Source organism: Antennarius striatus, chromosome 11, assembly GCF_040054535.1.
Source record: "Antennarius striatus isolate MH-2024 chromosome 11, ASM4005453v1, whole genome shotgun sequence".
Taxonomy (NCBI): Eukaryota; Metazoa; Chordata; class Actinopteri; order Lophiiformes; family Antennariidae; genus Antennarius; species Antennarius striatus.
This window is the reverse complement of record NC_090786.1, coordinates 14,941,565-14,951,403: the sequence shown is the minus strand read 5'-3', so window position 1 is coordinate 14,951,403 and position 9,839 is coordinate 14,941,565. Positions and strand designations below refer to the sequence as shown.

General features: G+C 43.5%; 2 protein-coding genes across 2 annotated transcripts; one reads left to right on the top strand and one right to left on the bottom strand.

Moving 5' to 3' along the window:
* Window positions 1-279: 279 nt before the first annotated feature.
* gpr75 (G protein-coupled receptor 75) lies at window positions 280-3,242 on the top strand. The gene is made up of 2 exons (XM_068327715.1): window positions 280-571; window positions 841-3,242. Exon 2 carries the CDS (start codon window positions 949-951, stop codon window positions 2,590-2,592), a length of 1,644 nt encoding a protein of 547 aa, XP_068183816.1. The 5' UTR covers window positions 280-571; window positions 841-948; the 3' UTR covers window positions 2,593-3,242.
* A 153-nt stretch (window positions 3,243-3,395) lies between these two features.
* On the bottom strand, window positions 3,396-9,477 carry erlec1 (endoplasmic reticulum lectin 1). Its single transcript, XM_068327103.1, has 14 exons — window positions 9,328-9,477; window positions 9,096-9,200; window positions 8,748-8,828; window positions 8,529-8,606; window positions 8,381-8,444; window positions 8,261-8,307; window positions 7,931-8,154; window positions 7,695-7,836; window positions 7,429-7,590; window positions 7,288-7,347; window positions 6,738-6,862; window positions 6,574-6,651; window positions 6,398-6,473; window positions 3,396-5,925 (listed from the first exon to the last, which is right to left on the bottom strand). Exons 1-14 carry the CDS (start codon window positions 9,466-9,468, stop codon window positions 5,854-5,856), a joined length of 1,455 nt encoding a protein of 484 aa, XP_068183204.1. The 5' UTR covers window positions 9,469-9,477; the 3' UTR covers window positions 3,396-5,853.
* Window positions 9,478-9,839: the final 362 nt, after the last annotated feature.

The following is a 9,839-nucleotide window of genomic DNA, read 5'->3' as shown; positions in this document are numbered from 1 at the left end:
GTGAAATAGAATCCTGTTGAAAGCGGACTGAATCTTCCCACCCACCCTCCTGGCACATGATCACCAGATCATAACACCAAACGACAATCTTTATTAAATCAATAAAAGCCACGGTGTGGGGAAGGAGACGTTTGCTGCAGTGAAGTGACAGCAGACTAAAAACTGAACGATCCCCCCCACACACACACACACACCTCCCTGGGGAGGGACGAGGTTAAGTCTTCGCTCGTTCTCAGATACGTAGGCAGTGACTTCATCCCCGTCTGGCAGCGCACGCACCGCGGCCGCCGCTCCTGCGTAAAAATGGACTCATTACTGAGAAAACCAACATGCCGCGACGTGTGCATGGCGTTGACGCGTAACAATTAACATCGTTCGTGTGAGAACACACACACGGTTCACACCGGTGTGTATCCGATCCGTGAATCGCTCTCGTTCGGATGGGTTTGCTGCATTTTTTTTTATATTTTTTTTTGTGTGGCCCCATCACGGTGCGTTCAGGGACGGACTCGCTTTAACATGTGAAGGGCTGATGACGATGAACGACGAAGGATCGTTTTGTTGATTGATGGTAGGTTGTTTTCCATCCCATAATGATCGAGCCTCTACATGCATCTGGGAACAGTGACAGGCTACATAATGCCCGTGGTTTCCAGCGGATGCTGTGTTTTGGGTTGGGGGGGCTGGGGTAATAAGTGTCCAGATGCAGTGGTGCATAGCTATATCCTACAGTAGATTGTGTTGAACATCAAGTTTATCAGCTTATTATTTTATTTTTTAACAGTTGTGTGTATTAAAGGTGGCCTGGGTTCACAGCTAACACATGCCTGTCCTTTGCAGCCTTCTACCGAGGTGGCAGCAGTGGCACAGACGGCAGATCATCATGTGCTCCATCACAAAGGCATCATGTCCAAATCACTGACTTTGGGGTAAATTGTTAAAAATACAATGAACTCCACTGTGACTCCGTCCGATCTGCTGGATGTGCCAAGACAGCAGAACTTCAACGGCACCCTGGGCGCACAGACCCCATCAGGTTGGGCTGTGATCCACACTTCTACCCTGACCTTCTGCTCCCTCCTCCTCATCCTCATCTTTTGCCTCGGATCTTACGGCAATCTTGTGGTGTTCCTCTCCTTTTTTGACCCGGTGTTTCGCAAGTTCCGCACAAACTTCGATTTCATGATCCTCAACCTGTCCTTCTGTGACCTGTTCATTTGCTGCGTGACCGCTCCCATGTTCGCTCTGGTCCTCTTCCTGGATGCGGGTGAAGGTGATGGGGTGTCGAAGAGCTTCTGCTTTGCCTTCCACTTGACTAGTTCAGGCTTCATCATCATGTCCCTGGAGACGGTGGCGGTCATAGCTTTGCACAGACTTCGTATGGTTTTGGGGCAGCAGCCCAACCGCACTGCCTCCTTCCCCTGCACGCTGGCACTCACTGCCATGCTGTGGACATCCAGCTTCACCATGGCCGGTCTACTCACCATGAGAGCGTACTCGCGTAGGGACGGACCTTGCTTGCCCCACTTCGGCCTGGGAGGTGGACAGGCTAGGATAGTGTTGTACGTCTACCTGGCAGACTTTGCCTTTTGTGTTGCTGTGGTGTCTGTATCATATTTGATGATCGCTCAGACACTGAGGAAAAATGCACAAGTGAGAAAATGTCCCATCATCTCCGTCGATGCCACGTGCCCTCCGCCCCCACCACCTCTGATTGCAGCAGGCTTTGAGAGCATGCAGTGTGCTGTTCAAGGCCCCTCTCTGTACCGTAACCAGACTTATAACAAGCTGCAGAATTTTCAGACACACACTTGTGCCAACAAGACCAGACAACCTCTGGTTCCTGGTGCTGCTCAAGGAGCAACCTGCTGTCAGCTGGTTTCTAAAGTCAACTTGGCCACAGCCAAAGACTCTAAGGCAGTTGTCACATGTGTGGTTATCGTGTTCTCTGTGCTGCTGTGCTGTTTGCCAATGGGAGTTTCTCTGGCACAGGATGTTTTGTCACCAGAAAGCAGCTTTGCACATTACCAGTTTGAACTTTGCGGGTTTGTACTCATTTTTCTCAAGTCGGGCATCAATCCATTTGTATACTCGCGTAACAGTGCAGGCCTCCGCCGCCGCGTGCTGTGCTGCATTCATTGGTCGGCGCTGGGCTTTCTCTGCTGCAAACAAAAGACTCGCCTCCATGCAATGGGGAAAGGCAGCCTTGAAGTCAATCGCAATAAATCCTCCCATCATGAGACCAACTCCGCTTACGTACTGTCACCCAAACCACAGAGACGGCTGGTGGACCAGGCTTGTGGACCCAGTCACTCCAGGGATTGCGCAGCTAGTCCAAAGACCATAGGTGCACGCAAACCTCGCCCTCCCAGTACCTCTACGCCCATCAACACCCGCATTGAGCCCTACTACAGTATATACAACAGTAGCCCCTCTGCAGGGCCCAGCTCCCCCACCAGCCTGCAGCCTGTCAGCTCTCAGACATTTGCTTTTGCAAAGTCTTATGTAGCCATGCATTACCACACTCATCAAGACACATTACAGGACTATGAGAGCACCTCAGTGCACCAAATTCCTATTCCCTCAGTTTAATAAGAAAGGGCTGCTAAAGAGAGAGGTGTTGATGCTCTCACTTGGACTTAAGTTTAAATTTTAATTTCAAAAAGACAAACATGAAAAGAACCTTTTTTATGTGCTAGAAATGTGGATTAACCATTTGTTCTAATCTACAGTAGAAATACATGTAAGGTTTTCTTCTGGTTCTTGAAAAATATTAAAGAACCAGAATTATAAGCCTCGCCATGGGAACACGTCATGTACTGTTATTGATTTGAATTACTAACTTTTTCTTATTTACAGACACTGCGTCTTCACATAAGTCTGCCCCTGTGTTGCGCATGCATGTGCCATTAAAACCATGACTGTGGGATTTCACTGAAGTCAGACTGCTGTCATTGATTTCACTGCTGCTCTCCTCTCCTGGATGTAGTTGCTGAGCACTGATATTCGCTGTATATCCGATATCCTGCTGTGAAACCTTAAACAGGCCCACACATGGCTTCCGATGGTATGTGGCTGCTCTCCGGTGGACCTTTGCTTCTTATAATTATGAACCTCGTAAACTTTTCAAAACAATAAATGTTTAGCAAATGCAATGGATGTCTGCTGTCACTTTTTAAATCAGAAGTTGAAATTAAGGAAGAGCTAGTTTCATAACTTATTTATCTTCTCAAAAATATCAATCTTTTCCTGATGTTAGATTTTTAATCGCAAGCATCTGATCCTTTATTTGTTTATATATATATATATATATATATATATATATATATATATATATATATATATATATATAATATGTTATTTTGGGGTTTTACTGTTTGTGAGGCAAAACAGGACATTTATGCGAAGTCAAAAGAGGAAAAAAAATTGTAGTTTATAATCAAGCCACATTTATGAGCTCTGGAGGTCAATCTGTTAAATAATATGGGAACACTACACCACCCCACTTCCTCCCAGTGGGATGCTGTTTCATATATAATTACATCTAAAGATGCACTCAATAGACTACACTCGACTTTGGTCTAATAGTCAATTTTATTAATCCTGATAAGTGTTTTTTTGTCTTTTTCCTACTAAGTTTCATGAAATCCATCAAATTCATTTTCTGTAATTGACCAATAAAAACGCTGAAAAAAGCCAGAATGTACTATTTAAATCTGTATCCATTCCTTTATCCAGATTCATCCCAAAGATTTAACGAGTCTTTACTTCTTATGTCCCCAACAATGCCTGCTAAGCCTCATCAAAAAATATTTCAGGTAGATGAAAATATGTCAAACAGGTTTTGAATTTTTATCTTGCAAAAATCCTGCAGACAAAAACAACTCTGGTAAAGCCATTGTTGAGGTGACAATTGGTGAATTTCTCTCTTTTTCAGGCATGTAAGCTAAAAACAGTGCAAATATATTAAATACTTAAACTCGCTAATATAATTTGTTTAATGCACATAATAAATTTCATACCAGCAAAAGGCTTCAAACAATAATGGGAAGATGTTCACCGCTGTGTGAATACATGGGTGTTGTTAAATACACTTTGTAATGATTTAATTTTATTTTTTGTTTTACACAATGTCTAAACTTCTTGTGTCTGGGTTGAACATTGGATAAAGACGCCCCCTCAGGATAACAAAGATAATTAATGAAACATTTTGTTCTCCATAGAGTTTTCCGTTGAGGTACACAAGTAAATGTGTTTGACCTGCAAACGTTGTAATCATGACCTGGTATTGTTTGCATAAAATAAATATAGCAAGTAACGGATAAAGCTTTGCAGACCTGTTTAGAGCCTCGTCTTTCTAGTGACTGGTGAGGATACAGATTCCTGCAATGGTGCCTCGATAGTTTAACATAAATTTGGGTTTTAATTGCGTTTATTTTTAAATGTTCGTTTCATTTGTGATAAAGTGCAAATTATACACTTGTCAGCAGCGCCCTCTGGTGGCCATCACTGAACTCAGTCACTTTACTCCATTTGTTCTCTGTGACTGGATGTTCTTCACAGGGAGGAGAGATAGTTCAATAAATAACAATAATAATAAAGAACAGGAGAAACTTTACAGTAAAATTCTATTTTAAAAGGCACTGAAAGAAAAGAAATCCCAATAATAACCAAACAGAAACCAAAGTAAACTTATTCATGTCAGATCAAGTTTTTCCTGAGAATTCCAACACTATCGATCAGCTTTTCACGTTTTACTTTTATTCAATGCATTGATTTTCATCCTAGTGATCATGTTCCTAGAGTATATCTTCAAAAACTTGTTCAAAGCCAGGAGCATCCTGTATATCGTACAATCTTAAGTTTTTCTTTTTTTTACCACTTCCTTGTGTTATTCCATAACCACCCTCTGATGCATAAATTACCCCCACTCTTCCTGCAAATGAACACACACACAGAAAAAAAAAAAAACATTCTGTCACTTTACACCTCGTCCTGCAAGTGCCAAAATCAGTCAAATGAACACGCACGCTCTCACACACACACACACACACACACACACACTTTGAAAACAAAAAACACCATGGATAATTTTGATTCTTGCAATTATTATAAACACCTCGATTAATTACTCTTTTGCCGGGGCGGCAGTGGCTCAGTGGTAAAGCGAGCGGTAGAGCGGGTCGTCCAATGTTTCAAAGATTGGCGGTTTGATTCCCGCTCCCGCCCAAAAGAAAAATAACACCCGGAGGTGAGCTGACAGTGGGAGGTGTCAGCTCACCTCCGGAGCACTGCCGAGGTGCCCTTGAGCAAGGCGCCGTCCCCTTTACAACTTGCTTATTTGGGGCGCACCGATAAAGGAGCTGCCCACCACTCTACCTCCTCTGCATGCGTACAGGCCCAATGTGTGTGTTTGTGTTTAGGGCCTGTACACACATACGTATATATGCATGATTTGATTTGAACTAACTAGAGTGTGGTACTAATTTCCCTGCGGGGATTATAATCAATATATTAAAAAAATAAATTTGAGAAATCAACACATAGTGAAGCGTAGACATGGGCTGACTGAGGTGCAGGCCCTTGTTTCTCTGTAGTCTGACCTTGCCTGGCTGACCGGTTTGGAAGGCAGGGTTGCCCCACTGCACACATCAGAACATGGACCGTGACCATGCTCCTATGCTACATGAAATCCATCCCCACAATCAACTCTGACCTCCATTTCAAGTTGATTTTGGCTCTTTAGTGCATCCTCATGAGAATCTCTGTCCCTCTATCAGTTTTTTGCTAAACGTTCTTCCTGATGATGAGCAGCCTCGCTCCCTCCGCTCTCCTTCATGTCCTGTCATTAGATTAACTGGAGATCGACAGAAGTCCATGTTCATCAGCGGTGTCAAGAATCCTGCAGATGACTGGGGACTCAACCTAAGATGAGAAAAATAACACCCGTTACACATGTTTGTCACATGTAAGGTGTGACAGACATGTATAATACAAGTCGGACACAGTTCCACAGGGAAGAAAAGATTACATGTTATTTTCAATAACCTAAACCTTGATGGCGTTGCTGGCATTAAATCACGACTGTTAAATTATCACACACTAAATAATCACACACACCTTTTTCAAGTTCGCCATGTAGAAACACTTGTAAACCCAACGAACATGTTTAGTTTCAGCAATTACTGTTATTATGGGTGCAAAAAAAATTAACCAGGTGCTTTTAGTGCATGTCTGCTGCAAAAATATATTCAATTGAAATTTCACTTACTAGTTCTTACCTTTACATAATAGATCTGCTATTTATTTAGCTCTTCATCCAAAATAGCTAAGTGTTAGAAGTCTAACCAAGACTCAGTGTTAACCTGATCAACTGGTTAATTACTTCGAGACTTACCCCAAGGACGTACTGACATGTCTGAGGCTCCAGCATGTACACAGTGACAGCATGAGGAGACTCAGACTCCTTACATCTGGCAAAAAGGGAGAGAAATGAGAAGAAGGGATCAACTGGAAATCATTGGTATGTTTTCAAACCCATGTTGACTCTGGGCAATGACATCATTCACTCACTTCAGCTTGACGACAACCTGTCTGGGCTTCCCTGTCAGATCACACACATCCCCGTGGCCGTAAAAATGGGAAACCAATCTTCCAAGAGAAAATGATAACAACAATCAACAATAATCTGTCTAAAGTGCAGCCAGGTTGTGTTTTTAAAATATGAACGGCCTTACTTGACTTTCTGGACTCCATCATCTCTTAGATGGTAAGATCTGGCAATGTTCTTCCGGGCCCAGTCAATGTGCTCTTCGATGTTCCAGTTCCCGACCACCACGATGTTCTTTCCCTGCTCTTTTTCCTGTCACAGCACGGAGCAACATTCTCATCTCGCTGCTGATGTTAACCTATGACACCTCACACTCTTGTATACACAATTAAAATGACTAATTATACAACTACTAATGATTAGATTGCAGGAATTTTCACATTGGTCAACCAAGTAAAGCTAAAAACGATTATTCGATCATTAATTAGCAGAACCACCATCTATTAATAGTAGGACTTAGGGTTTTGAGATTTTTTTATACCAAACAATTCAGTGGGATTATTATTTTTATTATTATTGAACTAATGTTAAATTTGTGTGTGTGTGTGTGTGTGTGTGTGTGTGTGTGTGTGTGTGTGTGTGTGTGTGTGTGTGTGTGTGACTATATCTGTATTTATAGCATCTGTTGATCGATATAAATAAAGTATGTTTGACTGTCCTAGCAAAGGAACCCTTACCTCGTGGTACTGATGGACATACTTTCCATAACAGAATTCGTATTTCCACCATCCAACTCCCTGAAAAAATCACATTCAGACATTTAACCGTCACTTAAGTCTCAAAGCACAGCTCAGGCACGACAGGAGGAAATGCCTCACCCCATGCAGACAGTATGAACCACTGAGAAACTCCCTGATTAGCTGCTCATCCGTCAGACGAGAAATGTGAGTGGTGCCGACCGTGACCTGGGACTGTCCTCCAATGGTTATGGTTTTGTGAGTGGAGGTGAAAGCCTCCTCTCTCACCGGTGACGTCTCTTCCTGTCAAAAGGGTTTAATTGAGCAAAGTGTTAGCCCATACAGCTCAGTGCCAGTTTGTTTTTGTTGTTTTTTTTATCCGTCTGTGAATTCTGTGCGTGCCTCACATCTCTAATCTCCGAAGCGGTGCTGAAAGGGGGTTTAAGCTGCTCCTCTCGTTCCTTGTCCAACTGGGCGAGCTGCTGAGGCCGCAGGGGGGAGCCTGCGAGAGCCTGGCAGAAGATGGCGTTCACAGGGGAGGACTTAAACCTGAAATAGATAGAGGTCAACCTGGTGTGAGTGTCACTTGCCAGAAAATTGAACGTATAAGTTCTAATCCTGAGGCGTATTTTGACAGACCTACCTGTATTTTGGGTGTGAACACAGCAGCGGCGTTAACACCACCACCTCATATTCACACGTAGTGACCTCGGCGATGGACAGGATCTCATGCTTGGCCTCGGGATGGCAGACATAAAGTACAGACGAGGTGCGGTCCTGGTTCTGTTTCAGCACACAAGGCGTCCCATTTCCCATCTCCACTGAGAAGTAGGGAGTCAGCTGACCTTCTATATTTTTTGTGGGAACCTGGGCGCCAGCAGAAAGTGCAACGGAAACAGAAAAAAGGTGAAAAATATGAGACGTGACAATCACCACTGGCATATTTGGGAGTTTACTGATTATATTACAACACCTCTGTTTGAGCAGCTGATTTGACTTCTTCTGCACCTTCATCTTTATCTGCAGAGATTAATTCCAAGAATGAACAAACACAAATACACCAAATTCCATATTGTAAATCAATCAAAAAGACCCTTGCCTGTCTCTGTTGACTTCTGTGCCATATTTCCCAGGAAATACTCCTGAACATTAATCTTCTGGGAGGAATTGCAGAACAAAGTTAAGTGCTGCATTCTCATTCATGTCATCTGAAGATTCTCTTCCCCACTCACACAACTGACCTGACCGGTCTCCTTCTCTTCATGATACTGTCTCACATGCTTCCCATGGCACACTTCATAAGTCCAGTATGACTCAATCTGGAATGTAAGCAAGACAAAAGCAACATTAGATTATTTTTTTTCAGCAACATGCATCCTCAGCACCACAACCTAAAACTTTATGAACATGTTTCAGTTTCTTTATAAAATTCAACGGTAGTGATCTTTGACAAGTCTCACCCTGTAGGAGCAGCTACTTCGTTTGAACAGTGGCTCAAGCAGTTCACGAGGACTGGGCCCGCTGTACTCATTACCATCATCCTGAGACAATAAAGAAACAAAGGACACATGAGGCACTGATTTAATGAATGAAGAATTAAAAACCAAAAACTGAATTAAAGTGAACTGAATAGACACCACCATACACAGTAACAACCTTCTACTGGGCAGAGAGAGTGTGGTTTGTATTTTTTAAATTAAGTCACACATCATACAAGTAATATAATATATATTATATAACACAAGTACAACACATTCCACTTAACCCCTTAGAAATCTTCATTGTGCCACAGCACTGACACACTTTACCTCATCACCCGTTGTCAGAGAGGGCAGCAAACATTTGTACTTCTCCTTCTCTGCTGTTGTCATGATCACAAAGTCGTCTTCTTTGTAAAGTACACCTGAAGCTGGCTGCAATCAACACACGGATGTTAGTTTTAACGACAGAGTCCAGAACAGAGGAAAGGAAAAGGAGACCGTGTGGCTACAGCATCTCTTCGGCCTCGTATACGATTAAACTAAACTATTTCATGCTTACCAGCGTGAATTCTGGACCCGGCCAGGTGATTTTAAAAGGTATTTCGTCCGTGAAAGACGGGTATCCTCCTCTGTTGGCCGAGACGCCGCTGCAGACCTCCAGCAGCCCCCCGAGGAGCAACACCAGGAGCCCCGCGATCATCACTCCTGCCCGGCTGCAGAACTCCTACGGGCCGCTCCTCTCTCACGGTAGCAGCCTGCTCACTTCACGGTCAGGCCGTCCGGAGCGACACATGAGAGATCAGCTTGATGAAAGTCTGATTTGACAGCTTTGATGCGCCTCAAACGGTTGTCAACAGAGAACACCGGAAGTGACCTGTCTCTTTGCCACGTCGTGTTCCGCCGGTGCGTTGTGTTGAAACTGGCTGCAGCGACACCGTGTGGTTGTTTGTGGTATTGACAGATACGGCGGGGGAGACGCGGACCTGTTGAGATGATCCAGTTCAAACAGTGGTCTACATAGTGTTCAATACATCACCGTTAGTAGTTTACAAAGCAATTCATAAGTTTAGT

What these genes read in the sequence shown, in the direction of transcription:
- gpr75 (XM_068327715.1), top strand. Translation starts at nt 949, where the DNA reads ATGAACTCCACTGTGACTCCGTCCGATCTGCTGGATGTGCCAAGACAG.
- erlec1 (XM_068327103.1), bottom strand. Translation starts at nt 9,468, where the DNA reads ATGATCGCGGGGCTCCTGGTGTTGCTCCTCGGGGGGCTGCTGGAGGTC. An exon ending in CGGGTCCAGAATTCACGCTG is followed by an intron (nt 9,201 to 9,327) that starts GTAAGCATGAAA and finishes TGTTGATTGCAG; the next exon opens with CCAGCTTCAGGTGTACTTTA. An exon ending in GATGGAGTCCAGAAAGTCAA is followed by an intron (nt 6,652 to 6,737) that starts GTAAGGCCGTTC and finishes TTCTCTTGGAAG; the next exon opens with ATTGGTTTCCCATTTTTACG.